Source organism: Echeneis naucrates, chromosome 8, assembly GCF_900963305.1.
Source record: "Echeneis naucrates chromosome 8, fEcheNa1.1, whole genome shotgun sequence".
In the NCBI taxonomy this organism is placed as follows: domain Eukaryota; kingdom Metazoa; phylum Chordata; class Actinopteri; order Carangiformes; family Echeneidae; genus Echeneis; species Echeneis naucrates.
The window spans coordinates 439,945-457,675 of record NC_042518.1 but is presented as its reverse complement, the minus strand read 5'-3'; the positions used below and the strand labels follow the sequence as shown (position 1 = coordinate 457,675).

Here is a 17,731-nt window from a genome sequence, read left to right as displayed (position 1 = left end):
TACAGTCATTGGAGAGCTGGGCGGGGCTTAAATGCACTCTGTACGAAGCCTCAGCTGATTGGTGGAGTTGGTGGTAATGCTAATGTTAGCAGTTAGCTCAGAGCAGCTTCCTGTAGAAATGACTCAGTTTTCAACGCCTTCTGTCGCCGATGAGTTACAGAGAAAAAAAGTTTCCCTCTCAGGTCAGAGGTCATCCAAGAAACTGGACAGGAACTCCAGGACCAGGACCGGAGCATCATCATGCTCCTATATCAGAGTGTCATCTCTTCCCCAGGTCCAAACTGGAACTGGCCCAAAGTGGATTGGTTCTGATCAGAAATTTGTGTGTCCTTCAGAAGAACGCCTTCAGCAGATCCAGGAGCAGCTTTTCGTCCTGCATTGATCTGGTCTGAGTCTGTCAGCTGGTGGAAAAAGCAAAGGCATAAAAAAAGGACACGGCTCCATCTGGACTCCACAAGACCAGATCCAGCAGAACAGAAGCAGCCTATTTTTAATGGGATGGACCTGCTGGGTTCTGGATCATGTTACACCGGAGACCAGAGACTGAGAGAGAGAAGAAATTAAACAGATCTCAGGGTTCCCTCGTTACTCAGCATGCATGGGGGGGTCAGAGAAAAGAGAGCGTGGGAGGAGGAGGGGGAGGATGATCAGGGGCTGGGGGGCCAGATTTTAAACAAAGGAGAGAAAAGGCTGAGGAGGGAAAAGGGGAGGGGGGCAGATCTTCTCCACCCTTTTCCTGGAGGAGGGAGGAGGCTGCAGCTTTACATGATGTGTGATGGTGTGTGTGTGTGTTGGACACACACTCATTAGGCATCATTAACCATAAATTACACAGAGGAGTAGAAAGGCAGGTGCTGCTGTTGGCACATTGTTTTACTCCACTTGCCCCCCCAGAGGGGATGATGGAGAGTTAATCTCATCCATGTGCAGCCTGATCAAAGGAAGGGCTTCATCACTGTTGGCGTTCAGATGGATGTGAGGCGGCTCTGAGAATATTTAACACCCTGAGCACAGAGCACAAAGGGTTAAACTCTCTCTCTCTCCCTCCATCATTCCTCTACCTCTCTCGACCACTTGGCTACTCGCTGCCTCTCTCACCACCTGTTAGTTGGAGCGACCTTCACGCACTCACATCCACCTGTTTGTGTCGGAATCTCCTCCACTCACAATCAAAGGTAAGAAAATTCCTCATCCTTCCTCCTCAGCACATCTCCTCCTCTTCCTCACGTCTCTCTTCTTCATTTTTATCTCTGCAGTCTTTATCTCTTCTCGTTCTCTTCTGTCTGTTCATCTCTTCACATTTGCTGCCATGTTTGAAAAATCAGTGATGGAAAGTCGCTATTTTACTTTAATATAATTTAACTAAACATTTTTGACTTAATATGATTTTATTGGATATTTTTAGTTTTCAGATTTGAAGGTTGTTCAGCAGCAGACTTTACGGGGCTCCTTGTCCTCTTATTGAAATCAAAGGCGTCTTTCTAATGAAGGAAATGTAACCAAATTAAAACCGGAAGCCGCAATTCAGAAACACACTGTTTCTGTTGGACCAACTTTGATTTAGTTTTGTGCTCAGTTTGTTGTGTTCACAGTTTGTTGTTAATTGAAAGCAAATGATTATTTGTTATAATTATATTAATGACCAGTTTCGCATCTGATTTAAACAGAAATAAGTAATAAGTACAAATACATCAATGATTCCGTCTTCCTCCCATAGAAGACATCAGGTTGCATTGAAGTAAATGGGAAAAATGGTTTCTTCTGACTGGAGGCTTTTAAGCGTCAGCTGACACTGTTCAGTCACGTTGTAGGTAAAATGTTCTGATTTAACTCTAACTGTGATTTGTTGTTGATTTGTTGTTTATCTCTGAATCCTCCTGTTTTCTGTGAAAAGCGCTGAATGAAGGAGAGTTATTGGACAGACTCTGGATCTGCAGGATGTTCAGCTGTGATACAGAATTTTATCATTTATTTTACGAAAGAAATGATAAAATTCCCAGTCAGATGCTCACACATCAGTTAATTCAGATTCAGTTTCCTGCTGTGGGTGTGTCTGCAGTGACATCACAGTGGGGCGGGGCTTCAGCCAGTGTTGACAGGAAAGAACGTGAATCGTCAGCTGATGGTGGTCTAGATGTGAACTCTGAGGACTAAATCATCAGACAGCTGCTGCAGCTCCACAATAATTATCATTTTAATGATCATCTGTGAACATCAACAAGGTTTTAACTTCCATTTCTCTCCAAGTCAAACAGAAACCAATTACAACATGATTGTGTTTTCTATTTCAGAATGAGGAAATGTTTATTTACATCATTATGGAAATAAACATTTTACAGACCGGTTTGATTTTCACCCAAATCGCTACAAATCTGTCTGAACTCAGTCCAACATTTGTAAGTGAGAAACAGGTTTTCTTATTTTACACTCAGACTTATACTCAGACTGATTTAGACTGAAGAGCCTTCATTCTTTCTGACAATCAGGCAGCAACGCCACTGGTTGTTGAAAGTCAGATTGTCTTGAAGTGTATGGGAAAATGTCCCCCCTTCTCCGTGATTTATTATCTCAGTAAATATCTGTTTACTGAGGGAGATGAGTCTCTCTCAGATTTATCTTCGTGTCTGTGTGGGTTTTCTCCAGGTACGCCGGTTTCCTCCCACTGTCCGAAGACATCCTGTTTGGGTTCATTGGTGACTCTAAACTGTCCGTAGGTCTGTCTGAGACCTGTCCAGGGTGACCCCGCCCCTCAACCAGAGTGAGCTGGGATTGGCTCCAGATGAATGATTTTTATTTTCAGGCTGTTTCACAAATAGGCAACATTAGCACTCATCCATACTTATATGATGTCAGTGCAGTGAATGACCTGCACATGGGGAGGTGAGTGAGTGAGGGGGAGACAGCTAATGGAGAGAGCAGCATAGACTGTCAGAAACAAGCACCAGGGGAGAAATGAAAGGGGTGGGGGGGGTGACGATACAGATAGAAGCAGTTAACATGTTCTGATTTACATTTTCCACTCAGATTTACTCTCCACTGCTGAGTTCAGTTTCCTCACTGTGCCTCAGCATCACTGGACAAGCACGAGATTTCACTCTCATGTGGGAGAATGTTTAGCTGATAAATGCTGCCCCCCCAAATTAAATATGATGGCAGTGAAACAGCAGCCAGCTTGAAACACCCACCAGGGAAACAAACATATAGAACGGGAAGAGACACAAGATATAAAGTCCAACTCATGAGAAAGGAGCTCACATTTATTTACATTCATTCATTTCTAAATAAATTCAAAATAAATCAGGTATGTGTCATACTGACATACAGATCTGAATAAATATCACACCATTTTATGTTTGACTCATCATAAGACACATCTGTCTCTTTACAGAGTTTACATGAAACTCACCAGGAAAACAAATAAATCAGGGATACTGAGGGAAATTTTCCCATAGACGTCAATGCAATCTGACTTCACTTCAGACCCAAACTCCAGGTCCAGGTTTAGACCAGTCTGGATTCTGGATCTGAGACTGCAGTGTCTCAAAGACACCCGTTTCTCAGCTTGTTTTACCATCTTCGCCGATTTGTCCTCGTCCTTCATCATCAGCGTCTCCTGCTGCTTCTCATGATGAAGGCTCTTCTGGCTGCAGCTCTGATATCTGGACCCGGTTCAGTATTTGAAATTAACGAGTTGGTTTCCTGAAGGAAGCTTTTTGTTCTGTGTCCTCTAACAAGGAGACTTTGGCCCTCTGAGAGTTTTTACTCATTGTTTGTTATTCAGACTGATACCAGAGGAACAGTATTTAGTTGTAGACGCTCCACAGATCTGGAACGAGCTGCTGCGACTCTCAGCTCTAAATCAGGACGAAAGGCTTTTTTCTGTTTAATTGAATTAGCTCTGTAACTTCTCTGTGTTTGAATCGACCTGTGAGCAGACGGACTGAAGCCTGAATCAGGATCTCTGTTTCCTGAATGTGCTTCTGATATATTTTCCCTTCGTTCACCTTCAGAGCTCGTGGTTATAAACTGGCTGCGACACTTTGCTCCGTTTCTCACTTTCCAATCAGATCCTGATAAACTCGGACTCACACATCCAATCGAAGTGTTTTCATGTGTTGCCTCTCAAATAAACAGGCCTCATTACATATGTCAGCAACAAGCTGCAGGCCACCAGGATGCTGTCGGGGCTAAATTCTATCAGACCTGGAAAACAGGCCTAAAAATAGCTGCATGTTTCCATTAAGTTCAGAAATTGAATGGTTGAGTTGAGGCGGCACAGCAGCGAGCTCTAACGTTTGGTGGGGACCGACGTGTAATCGACTCTGAGCTTCAGGCCTCACAGGAATATTACATGTTCAGCTTCTTTCCAGCACATCCCAAATGCCCCGGTTCATCTGGGAACCATCAGACGGAATCATCCATTGCTAAGAACCAACTTTAAATCAAAACCATCCAGCCCAGTGTTCCAGCTGGTGCCCTCCGTTGTTCCACAGGTGTCACGTTCTGTCCAGATTTTAAGACCGGTGGATTAATCTGCTGCAGGAAATAGTGCCGCCCCGTGTTGGAGCAATCAGGTGACCTTCTGCTCAGCAGCTGCTGCATCATCGTTGTGTTGCTGTTGTCTCCCAGCTTGGTCCATTCGGGTCCACTAATGATCAGGCTGCCCCTCCATTTTGTCTTCATGTTAACACAATAATGTTTGACCCACAACCTGCCTGCCCTGAACGAGCTGAGGTCACTAAAACTAAAACTAAAGCTAAGACGATGCTGAGCAGTCAGTTAAACTGAACTCAAACTTAACCTGATCTAATCTAAAGTGAAAATAAAGTAACTGAAACCGAACTTTTTAGTCTTCTGTGTACGAAGGTCATGTGATCTGGTGGAGAGCTCCGCCCCTTTGACCCCCTGTGGTTGTTTGTTTTCAGACTCTATGACGGTGCAGAGAGGAAAGAAGCTCAGCATCTCCATCCAGGAACACATGGCCATCGACGTCTGCCCCGGCCCCATCAGACCCATCCGACAGATCTCCGCCTACTTCCCCCGCCTGTCCCCCACCTCCCCCAACCCCGCCGTGTCCCCTGTCCCCTCCTCCTCACCCTTGGCTCTAAGCCCCGGCTCCGTGGCCTCAGGGATGGGTGGGGCTCAGCTCCTGTCTCCTCTGTTGGCCCATGGGAGGCCTGGTGGCGGCGGTTCGTTGTCTCTGACCAGCAGCGTGGACACGTCGGTGGAGATCAACAGCTCTGACAGTGACGACTGCAGTGAGCTTCACTGTTGGCATGTGTGTGTCTGTGTGTGTGTAGAGCTCTGCTGCTTTCCTCCTGTGTGTTTATCCGTCCATTCTCATCCTCCATCTTTGATAGTGACGTCCAGAGTCACGTTTCTACATCGTGCGCTCCTATTGGCTCCGGTGGGTGATGTCACAGCCAATTAGAGAGTCTCTGGATCAGTCCTGTATGTTTCTGAGTTTACTGTGCTGACAGAATAAAGACAATCAGATATTTGGAGCTGATTTTTCATCATTACTGAGCAGAACTCCTGATCAGATAAAGATAGAAACGACTCAAACACATGAGAGGAACCTTTCTGTAGAGAAGATGGAAACATTCAGAGTCTGAACTGATCGGACTGAATCAGATGATGCTGAACGTGAGACTTTTTTTACAATTAAAAACAGGAAATGTGCCTCTTAAGATGGTTGATGATGATGTTGATCATCGTACAGACTGTAAACATCAAACAGCGACACATCTGTGATCCATCACTGAAAACACGTCTAATTTATCCGAGCAGCTACAGCTCACATTACTGTTTCTGCAGAATTCAGCTCAGAGAAGAAGCTGATGAATAATTCCTGTCTTTATGTTAAAATATCATTAATAATGCACCAACAGCCAGACGTGTGAGTAGGGACTCTTCCACTTGTGGTCCGCTGAGGCTTCTCTTCCTGAAGACTGATGAGCTTTCTAAGCAGAGAATTCGTTGTGTTCTTCACGCTCTCCATCATCCTTTTAGTGGCACAGGGAGAATAAATTGTGATAAATGGCTCCGTCCTCACAGCAGCTTTTGTGTTCAGTGTGTCTTCAGGCTTCTCTGATTCCGATCCCTCTAAAATAGACCAATTAGGGTTTTTAGTGTTTCAATTTCCACATTAGCACGTATTTGTTATGGGATTAGTTCTGCAGTCATCAGTTTTTAATAATGAGGATTGAGGCTCATCGGAGAGCCGGAGGCTGACAGCCAGTCTGTTGTCACCAAAACTCCACTTTGATCAAACATGAAAGACCTTTTGAGTCACAAGGAAGCCCAGCTTTCATCACTGCTGTGTGTCGATGACTTTGGGTTGTGCTTCATTGTGTTTCCTTGTGTGCTGAGTTGTTACAGCAGCAGCTGTCTCTGCTCCGGGCGGTCTGAAGTCACTGTAAGTGGGTGAAAATGAACTGTGAGCATTAAAAAACAACCTATAAGAACATTTGAGTGGAAATATTTTTTTGTGTTGTCTGTCCATCAGTCTGTTTTTCATTTTCTGATTACTTCAGAAACTCGGGAGCTTCTTCCTGCCTCTCAGAAACACACTCAGGTTTAAAGCTCCAAACAGTCTAAAAGTTTAAATCAAGAGAGAAGTATCTACATTTTCCCATAGATTTCAATACATTCTGACGTCTTTGGAGAACCAGTCTTTAGAAGAATGAAGGTTGAAGGTTCTTCACTTTACAGACTGAGATGTGACGTTTGATTTAAAGAAACCTTTGAGATGAACATACAATGGACTTCCTGTGTGTGTTTGTGCTCATCTAATGTCTTGTGACTCATTTTTCGTTTATTTGTGCGTTCTTGTTTCTCCGTTTTTGTGTCTCTTTGCTGCCGTTTGGATGTTTTGGGTCCTTTTGTGTTTGTGTCTCTGTTGTTGTTTCACACCTTCTGTGAGAGCATAACAGAGAGCAGTTTAACATGAAAACACAACATGTTGTGTACACGGCGGTTTGCTGGTATTTATGAGTTGTGTCTAAATAAAGCTGTAATCCTCTGATTCAGACTGTTGTCGGTCTATGTTCGGTCTTATATAAGCTGCTGTTGTGTTAGTTCAGTGTGTCACTTGTATGAATGTGTTTGTGCGTTTTTACAGTTTGTATTCACGGATGAAACCAGCCTCGAAGATGTGTTGGCTCTGCTGTTAGGAGGATTTTCCGTGTCGATGTGTGATGTTCAGATAATGTGACAGATGCTGCTGCAGTCAATTTGCTGTTTCACACACTTCCTGTTCCTGCTGACAGACTCTGACTGGTTTTGTGTTTTTTTGGATGAGCTCTGATAATTGTGTTTGTCTGTCGTTTCCAGCCGCTCTGGGAACTCTGGAGTTTGAATTGCGATACGAGCAGAGCTCCAGTGAGCTGCGCTGCACCATCCTCCGGGCCAAGGTAAGGCCGCCCCCACCGCCGCCAGACTGGACAACATCCACTCTGAATGTTCCTCTCATGTGTTCGGGTTGTTTCTACCTTTATCTGATCAGGAGTTCTGCTCAGCAGCTCTCTGATCGTCACATTGGACCACTTTTCTGCCTCAACATCGACTTCAGGACTAAATGTTCACCTGACAGACCCCAACCATTGACAGGTATCCACGGTAACCAGGGAATCAGTGTCACCTGGTTACCACGGATACCTGTCCAGTTTACTGTCTGATATAAAACACACAGAGGAAGCTTGACTGCAGCAGTTTGTGTGTTTGTTCCTGCTTCGTCTCTTTGACCTGTAAACATGACGCCTCAGGCAGCACGCGCACACACACCTGTCTGTGGTCGTCAGTTATTATTGCTAACATCTGACTGAATCAGGCACGTTTGATTCACTCTGATTCAGCCTGAAGATTTATCAGCTTTTAGAGAAGCGTCATCTCAGAGAGGAGCCGCAGCGGAGCAGGAATGACTTCATTATCTGAGACGGAGTTCTGAGCTCCTGCTGATCTTCTTCAGATTCTTCATTTGAGCTCTGAGTGAAATGTCGCTGATCGAAGTAGGAGGATAACAGCTGGAGAGGAAGAAGGAGAACTCTGATTGGTTAAAGGCATGAAGGCAGATTTACACGCTCAGAATAGTGGGGCAGTTAAACATCATGTCTCCTTTCTGTCCCCACACCAGCCCTGACACCGATCCTGAGAAGCAGAAGTGTTTGTGTGTGCAGTGTAATCTCAGCATCGTTGCAGTTGTGTGTCTAGTTGGCAGTCCGTCAGGTCTCAGTCAGACCGCATCGGAAATCCATCAGGACCGCCGCTGCCTCAAATGTCAGAGCTGCAGCGAGAAAAAAGCCATTTTTTAGGATGATGTGAGTCCTGCTGAGGTCAGCAGAGTCCAGTCAGGTTCACCTGAGAGTCTCCTGAGTCCTGAATCACTGACTGACTCTGTGAGGCAGAGTCTGGGGCCCTGAAGAGGGTGCTGAAGGGTCCTGAGGGGCCCAGAAGGGGTTCAAAAAGTCCTAAATGGCCCTGAGGGGTCTGGAGGGGTCCTGAGGAGCCCTGAGGGGCCCTGAGGGGCCCGGAAGAGTCCTGAAGGGTCCGAAATGGCCCTGAGGGGTCTGGAGGGGTCCTGAGGAGCCCTGAGGGGTCTGGAGGGGTCCTGAGGAGCCCTGAGGGGCCCTGAGGGGCCCGGAAGAGTCCTGAAGGGTCCGAAATGGCCCTGAGGGGTCTGGAGGGGTCCTGAGGAGCCCTGAGGGGCCCTGAGGGGCCCGGAAGAGTCCTGAAGGGACCTGAAGGGTCCTGATATACTCTTTGAGGTTGGAACTGCAGCTTATTGTCTGAAAAGGACCAAATCTATCAGTTTGTCAAACACTTTACTTGTTTCATAAAAACAGTCAGCTGACAGTCAGCCATGACATCATGACACTGAGAGGGAAGTGAATAATATCAATTACCTGGTTACCACGGATACCTGTTTGTGGGTGGGTGTAATTCTGGTTACCATGACAGCTGTCAGTACAATCTTTCTTCATCATTCTCTGTTTCCTGACTACGGGATGCCATTTTAATCAACAGTGACTGTATAACTTAATAACTACAGTCCTGATATAAATCCTGAAATAACTATCATAAATTGTGTCCAAAATTCTTACTTACAAATCTTTGTTTAATTGATTTACTAGCTCAGTAATGTGTATACTTCCACCTGCTTCAACATGTTTCTACATTTATTACTGAAATTTATTAATTTCAGGATTTATTCTGTATCTGTATGTATTTATTAATTATATGAACAGCTGCACACGTGCAGTCACCCACAGCTGACCTGTTTGTGTCCTCAGGGCCTGAAGCCGATGGACTTTAACGGTCTGTCCGACCCGTACGTCAAACTGCACCTGCTGCCCGGAGCCTGTAAGGTGAGACGTCCACCTGAAACATCAGTCATTCAACTCGTCTGAAGGTCTGACTGAGTCCACTTTATACAAAACAGGCAGGATTCAAACACATCTGAGAACTTATTGAGAAGTGGAAGCCTGAAATCTGTGTGTGTGTGTCCTGAAGGCCAACAAGCTGAAGACGAAGACGATCCGTAATTCGTTGAATCCAGTCTGGAATGAAACTCTCACTTACGTCGGGATCACAGAGGAAGACATGCACAGGAAGACGCTCAGGTGTGTGTGTGAGTGAATATCAATTAGCAGCAGTTTGAGGTTCAGTTCACCAGGACCAGGATCAAGACTGGACTCCTCCAGGTCATGTTGGGACAGTCAGGGACAGAACTGTGTGTCCACGGAAACAAAACCAGGAGCAGTAAAAGTGGCAGAAACTGAAGCTGAAGATCTGAAGTGATGATGAAATCTGATTCGTCTGTCTCCTACCTCCTCTCTCCTGTCTCCTGTCTCCTACTTCCTGCTTCCTGTCTCCTGTGTCCTTTGCAGGTTGTCGGTGTGTGACGAGGACAAGTTGACTCATAATGAGTTGATCGGGGAGTCTCGGGTTCCTCTGAAACGTGTGAAACCAGATCAGACCAAACGTTTCCGGACCTGTCTGGAACATCCTCCTCCAGTACGGACAGCTGTTTCCTTCTTCGGGCTGTGTGGAGTTGGCGGCCATGTTTTTATTTCAACTTCACAAGGAAACATTAATGTCTCTGTCTCTGCTCCAGCTGCCGTCTCCCACTGCCATGGGTGAAGCTCTGAGGGGGATTTCCTGCTACCTAAGAGAGGTGAGTCTGTCCATCCGTCTGTCCATCTGGTGTACTAGTTTAAAAACCAAGATTAACTGGAAGCTTCAGCTCATACTGATCAGGACCTCGCAGAGGTTTGGTCCTGAACATGTAAAATGTCCATCATCCATCAAGTTAACTGCATTTTTACTGACTGATAAAAGATTCACAGAGAGCATCAGTCAAAGACCTCTGAGGTGGAAACTGAATTCTTGTTTCTGTTCACATCTCAAAGTGTGAGACATCAGGGCAGATCTGAGACCAGATCTGGATCCACAAGAAAGAACTGCACACTAAAAAGCAGAAGAGTGTGTAGATCTGGATAAGAGAGGCGTCCAGATTAATAAGAGTCAACGTCGACAGCAGCAGAGTCGGAGGAGAAACAGAAGAGTGACGAGCAGTTTGAATAGTAAATATGTAAAAAGCTCTGGTCGTGCTCAGAGTTGTGTCATTAAGGCTCCTCCGTCTGAAGGCTTCAAACAGACACGAGCTGAAGAGGCTTATAGAACCTGTCAGTCAGTGTGGAGACACATCGGGAAAATTAGAAATGAAAGCAGGTTTACTGTCAGAGAGAAGTGAACCGTGACTAAAACAACCAGAGAAGAAAAATAAAAGCTTCATTTCCAACACATCTGATTTAATCCCATAATCTCTTTTCTACGTCACAGATTTGTCTGAAAAAAAAGTGTGAAAACACATTAGGTGACAGTTTCCTTCTCGACATCAAACTGTGAACAAACACCACATCTTCATCATGGCTCAACTGAGTGAGCGAGTCCGACCGACTGATTGTCCAGCTTTCACTGGACAGATGGAAACCTGAGAAAGACAAAAAGCGAGAAATGGATGTGGCATTTGGAACCAACAGCCTCCAGAAATAAATACATGTGGAGATTAATGAAGGATTCTATTTATGTTTCCATTTAGTACTTAGTATTTAGTACTATTGGACTGGGGCTTGTTTTCGGACCTTTTTGGTCTCTGTTCAGGGGTTTTATCAAAGATGGAGGTGTTTTGTTGTGTGATCCGTCCTTCTGGAGTTTGACTCAGTGACAAACAGTTCTGTCGACAGACTCACCTTCGTTTGTTTGTGTGTTTGTGTGTCTGCTGATCTGCGGGCAGCTGACGAACCACGACGAAGCAAACAGATTCTCAGAACCACTGTCTGCTGAGTGTTTCCCATTTGGTCTGCTCTTAAAAACTCCAATTAAACTCAAAGTAGTTCAAAATCCAGCTCATTAGCCTCAGTCCACAGAAATCTTTATTTCCTTTATCCTCTTTAACATGAGAGCTTCCTCTGTTTACGTACAGAAGGAAAATGTTCCAGCTGAAGTTCTGCATTAATTCCACTTACAGCTGGAAAACATCTTTTTTTGGTGGTTTAAAGATTGCGTCTCTGCCTGGTGTGTTATTGTTTGTGATGTTTTAGAGCAGCTTTGCTTTGGAGTCAGTGAGTTCAAATCTCCTGTTGATAATATTTCTATTTATTATTACAATAATATTACAAACTGTCAGTGACAGCAAACAGAATGAGAAGTTCAGGGCTGCGTGTTGATTTCAGCATCGAATTAGCTCTAAATTCAAACGCCCTTCAGGTCTTATGTTTAAGGTTCAGTGATATTTTCAGTCTCTGTCCAGTTCAGTTTGTTTTGTGTCTCCGGATGGAGCTGAATCTGACCATCTCTTCAATCGGCCCCATCCAAAAAGGGGACAGAGGGCTCCTGCCGACTTCACATGTGCAGCCTGACATTTCCTCCAGCGGGAGAACGTGTTGATTGAAATGTGGATGAGAGCAGATACCGAGGACCGGACTGACGCCTCACTCCATTCCAGTCTTATCTAGCTCAGGGTTCATCTACAAAGAGCCTCTCCCACCGATTTTAAGTAGGCGGGAGAGAATCCAGCCAAGCTGCGCAGACTCCCACTAAAAGCCATCGATCTGCTTATTTTCTGACTTTATTTAGCTGTAGTTTCATTCTGAAGGATGGTGGGAAGCAGCTGAATACCATCTGATGTTAGGAGGCACTTAGGAAAGAAACGACTGGAATAAAAATCAAATTCAACCTTCTGTTTAAGTTCAAATGGATCAGCATTAAAAGGGGAACAGTCTTGGAGGAGAACTGGTCTGTAATGAGGACCAGCCCTGTGAAGGCTGAGCTAATAGAGCCACAGGGGGGAGGATGGGGGAGAGTGTGGGCGAGACAAGGATAAATGATTAAGCAATCGATCTTCTGAGCGTCTGTCACGACCACAGAGATCAGATCAAAGACGGACGAGCTTTAATGAACCTGGTTCACTTAAACCTTTTCTCACTTTTTGGGGTGAAATAAAATTACCAGCTCATCATGAAGAAAACACCAGTCTATTTCCAGATGAAGCTGAAGGCGGAGATCAACCTTCGTGATCCATCATGTTGTCGTGCTGTCGCAGCGTCATTATGATGTCATGGTTTCATGGCCGATTGGTGTATAACGGCATGAATCAGCAAACAGATTTAAACAGATCAACTCATCTCATCGTTACTTTCAGGTCTAACAGAAGAAAACAGTCAGTGTGAAGTTCGGCTCTCAGACACATTTACTGAAAATAAATCTGAAAGTCATACAGATCCAACATTTAGGTTTTCCCCATAGATTTCAATACACTGTCACTCCGTGATGGTCATCAGATAGGCTCTCCAGACCAGAGTTCAGGTCCAGGATTATAGAGTCTGTGGATTAAACCAGACTTCCTGCAGGATCCGATGGCCAACAGAACGATGTTCACCGCTGCGTGACTCATCTTCATTCGTCCAGTTTTTCTGAGAGACGTAGAACAGACCACCAGCTGTGGACAAACTGCCCCTTGAAGGTTGGATATTCTCAGGGGACACTGAAATGTTGAGTCAGAATGTCCAGACGGAAGCCACAACACTGAGATCTTACCGGTTTTAGTTTTAAATGAATTTATCTGTTCTGGGTTTTCATGAAGTCACGGAAATAAATAAAATCCTCAAAGTATCTACAAACTTAATCCAGCCAATCAATTATTGTTAAACTGATCAGCCCAAACTAATCAAACTCTGATCTGGTCCACAGTGGGAGAATGAGCAGCTGCAGAGTCTGGAGGAGAGAGGACGTCTTCTGCTGTCCCTGCAGTTCCTGCCTCCGCTCACTTTGGAGGACCAGGATGGAGGAGGAGCTGAAGGCCGCCGTGGTGGCGGTCTGTGCGTGGGCGTGAAGCGATGCGCCCACCTGGCAGCCATGGACGTCAACGGGTTCTCCGACCCCTACGTCAAAATGTAAGACACATTAACGTGAAAACTGTCTGCAGGTTTTAACTGACAGGAGGATTCAGGATTCAGTCCTGGACCAGCTGAACCGGGTCTGAGGTCTGAGCACAGACTCCATCTGTCTTAGTGAGAGTCCAGCTCCTGACGTTCAGGAGAAGGCCGGTGGAATCTAAATCCTGGACACAGGTGAGAGCTGAAGAAGACGCAGCATCTGTTTCCCAGCAGGAAGGACCATCAGGGCTGTGAGGCTTCTCCTGGCTTCTGTCTCTGACTGTGATGAAGAGGAGGCAGCTCAGTGTGACCGTGGTCTCCTCCTGTCACCTGCTAGAATAACTGCTCAGACTCGATTAGAGCGGCTCTATCTGGAGAATTGGCGCCGCTGCACTGAGGATGAAGCTTCGGTTCTGTTCTCTACCGACACTGTACTGACTGTTCAACTGTCTCAGGCTGATTTGTTTTTAATCAGCACTTAATTTATGATGATTTACAGCTTCAGTCTGAAAGTAACATCATCTTTGGAAACCATTTCCTTTCATCTCATTAACAGCCCGAAGTGATTCATCAGGAATAATCAATATCTTCATCCAACCTTCTTCTACCGCTTCTCTGTGAAGGTGCTGGAGTCAATCCCAGCTCACCCTGGACAGATCTCCAGTCCATCACAGAATAATCATTATATCAAATATTATATTAACAGCCTTATTCTAAAAAATAACTCAACCTGCAGATCAGCGACATTTTGCACTGCTGCTTCTTGTAGCAGAAAGAGAGAGACTAATCTGACAAATAGAAATGAATAATGAATGAGTCCCTCTTGCTCTTTCTCCTCTTCCTTCCTCTCAGATACCTGAAGCCTGACTTAGAGAAGAAGTCCAAACACAAAACAGCAGTGATGAAAAAAACTCTCAACCCTGAATTCAACGAGGTAAGAAATGTAATGAGTTCCCATCAGGTGCCCCCCCCACCCACCGACAGGCGCCACAGCGATCAGATGATCCGTGTCCTTCTGTGTCTGTGGTCTTGGTGTTCTGGCTGGTGGGTGTAAAGAACCTGACTGTTCATTGTTGGGATTGTTGAGAAGATCTCTGAATGATGAACCAGAACGGTTTTTGCTGGATCTGATCCCTGCAGGAGTTCTTCTATGAGATCTCTGTGTCGGAGCTGGCCAACAAGACTCTGGAGGTGACAGTGTGGGACTACGACCTGGGACGCTCCAACGACTTCATAGGTGAGAGACCAGCAACAGGTCAAAGGCCATCTGAACAGGGTCAGGGTCAATAATCATAAACCAACAGGCTGTTTAGATGAATTCAGTCACCATCTGCAGTCTGATTATCAGACTGTTTCTGCTGTTTAATGAATGCAGCTCGGAGCTGTTTGTGTCAGAAATAGGAACAATGAGAGCGTCACATCGTTGACCTGCTTCAGTCAGATGAGTTTCTTCACTGTCAGCTCCGTCCTGAAGGTTCGATCTTCTCTGAGCTCCTTAAGTGTGTAGAGCCGGAAAAGGTTGAAACCATCAAACGGAGGATTTAAAATCTGTTTGCTCTGACGGTCGATGAGCATCAGGTGAGTTTTCACTGACAGACATGAAGACGGAGTGTCACCTCTGGTGTTTGTTTCAGGCGGTCTCTGTCTGAGCGGTCAGAGTCAGGGCGACGCCCTCCGTCACTGGATGGACTGTCTGAAGAACAAAGGGACGAAGGTGGAGCGGTGGCACATTCTGACCAATGAGCTGCCGCAGACCTTCAGCCACGACTAGCCCTCCAGCTGCCTGGTCCTGGTCCTGGTCCAGGATCACCGGGGTCCTCTGGGGGGTGATGTGCCTTCGTTATTCAACATCAAGAATCATCTTCACTCCTGCAGTCTGACCTCATACGTCCCTGTCAGGTGTGTGTGATGTCAAAGGGTTAGTCCACCTCAACAACACAGCGATACAATGTGAAACATCCACAAAGCTAAGCTAACAAGGCAGAAAACATTTCATGTTTATTGTTTAGAAATATTATGATTGTGTCCAACTAAATGTTGCACTCACGTGAGCAGATAAATACGTTTTTACAGAGTAAACTGTGGCTAAGCTAACAAGCTAACATGCAGAGTTTCCCAGAGCCAGCAGCACAACAGAACAACGCAACATCCCAGAACTGAATGTGATCCACCTCACAAGCCTTAGCATGGTTGGACCCGGACCAGGTCCACTGCTCCCATCAGTCTCTGTTCTTGCCCCTTCTGGGGTATGGCCCAGCTATTCTACGTCCAGGCCTGAAATTCTGTTGGGACCAGTATGACACCACCCATGAAGTGAGAAGTAGGGCCATTTTCCCATACACTTCAATCCAAATTTTCTTTCTTTGAAACCAGTTATTAGATAGATCGAAGTTTTAAGGCTTTGGCTTCATTTCACAGGCAGTCCAGGTCTATGTTCGGGTCACCTTATCACTAAATGCTAAGATTTTCACTCCTTCGGTTTCACCAAAAAGAAAGAAATTCTGGACACATATATGTCATGAACGGACCAACAAAAAGTGTGTGACACCTGTTCTGAAGGTCTGCAGGTCCATGCTGTGTGTCTGCGTTCAAAACAGTTTCAGCTCTAATGTATATCACGTTTACATGTAAACGAGCTGGTTTGTGTCTTTTGTGTGGTATAAAGAGTCATTTCTGGTTTCCTGGACAGAAAACAAATTGAGCAGTAAGTGTTGCTGACTCAGAAGTCATGAGACGCACAAACTGACACTTCAGAGTCCATCATCATTTTAAGTGTATTTGCATGACAAACAGTCAGACAGCAGTCTGACTCTTCTAAACTGCTTTACTGGCACGACCAGCCGCAGCATGTTGTCCAGAGGTCACAGGTCTCTGGACGTTTACTGTCTTCGCTTGCTCCTCGCTGACCGACCAGAACAAACGTTCAGTGAGATCAGAAAATCCATCCGTGCCCTTCACAGCCTTAACAGCCAGAACTCCAGACGGGAATCTCAGGACTCAGCAGTGAAAAGACATATTTAATAATAATAAAGATTGGAGCAGATTGATTTGACCCCCATCACTGATTCATTCTCTTTTAGCTCCGTGTTTGGTCCGACCTTCAGGTGTTGGTGCTTTTGTTGCTTGTCGGGTTTTGTTAGTCCGCCTCAGACCGAGTGGAGCTGAGGCGGACTCATTGTAACAACAGAAAAACAAAAAGACTGCAGAGTTTCCTGTAATGTTTAATGTGGTTTTTTGGAGGATTTTGAAGACCTTTGACCTTTCTCTTTTGGTTTTGGTTTTGGTCTCGTGTTGATGTGAATGATTTAAGGATATTAAACATTCACAGGAACCTTCAGCAGCTGATTCCTCCTGAAGGTTTCTGCTCATCGCTCTGATCACATTGCACTCAGACTGAAAAAACAAGCTGCATCCCGTCGTTGCCATGATGATGATGATGATTATATATTAAAACAAGTTGCTCTTCCTCGTCGTTGCATGATGGAATGTGTTGTTATACTTCTTCTGCCTGTTTTCTAATTCAAAGTGTTGAAGTGAGACGATGAGACGTTCAGGTTTGGCTCCGGTAAAAGAATCTTCTGTTGTCCGTTCTTATGCACGACTGAATGTATGAATGTGTCTTTCTATACAATATTGTTGACCTGTTGTTTACAACGATCTCGTGCTTTACGGTTGTTTACATTTCTATCAGGTGTTTTATGTACGATGCAACATTAAATTTGGAATTGAACAGATGGAGAGTTTGTGTTTGTTGTCAGGAGATGGGTAGTGCCTCCTACAGGTGGACGGCAGCACAGCAGCTGGATTCATGTTTCCTGTAACATCACTCTGACTCCACCAGCTGGTCTTCTTCCCATAATGCACCCTGGTGCCAGGTCAGACACACACACACACACACACACACATACTGTCGGAGGTCTTGGGGTGGACTGGGGTCCAGCACGGACAAACTGATTTCTGTGTGTTCTGACAGCTTTCTTCAGCAGATGTTCTGTTGGATCAGTCCATCAGTGACCTTTGACCCCGTGCTCCAGTAGGTTTCCATCCTTGGACTTATTTTTGGTAGATCTGCTGACACCCAGATTCCTCCAAACATCAGCTGATCTTTACAGCTTTTAGATTTTATAACTTAATGTCAAACTAAATTTGGACATTTTAATATATTTTAACAAATTTTCTCCAAGAATTTCATCTCTGTGGACAAACTAACCAATCAGCTCTGAAATCACAGTTAGTGAGCTTTCCGTCAAATCAGAATCTGAGATGTGATCAATGATTCACATTTCCAGAGTATG

General features: G+C 45.2%; 1 protein-coding gene across 1 annotated transcript; it reads left to right on the top strand.

The window, feature by feature from the left end:
* The first annotated feature begins 882 nt into the window (after positions 1 to 882).
* doc2a (double C2-like domains, alpha) lies at positions 883 to 15,653 on the top strand. Its single transcript, XM_029509542.1, has 11 exons — positions 883 to 1,175; positions 4,926 to 5,258; positions 7,336 to 7,415; positions 9,291 to 9,365; positions 9,511 to 9,620; positions 9,888 to 10,014; positions 10,115 to 10,174; positions 13,252 to 13,454; positions 14,289 to 14,370; positions 14,577 to 14,673; positions 15,071 to 15,653. Exons 2-11 carry the CDS (start codon positions 4,931 to 4,933, stop codon positions 15,205 to 15,207), a joined length of 1,299 nt encoding a protein of 432 aa, XP_029365402.1. The 5' UTR covers positions 883 to 1,175; positions 4,926 to 4,930; the 3' UTR covers positions 15,208 to 15,653.
* The last annotated feature ends 2,078 nt before the right edge of the window (positions 15,654 to 17,731 follow it).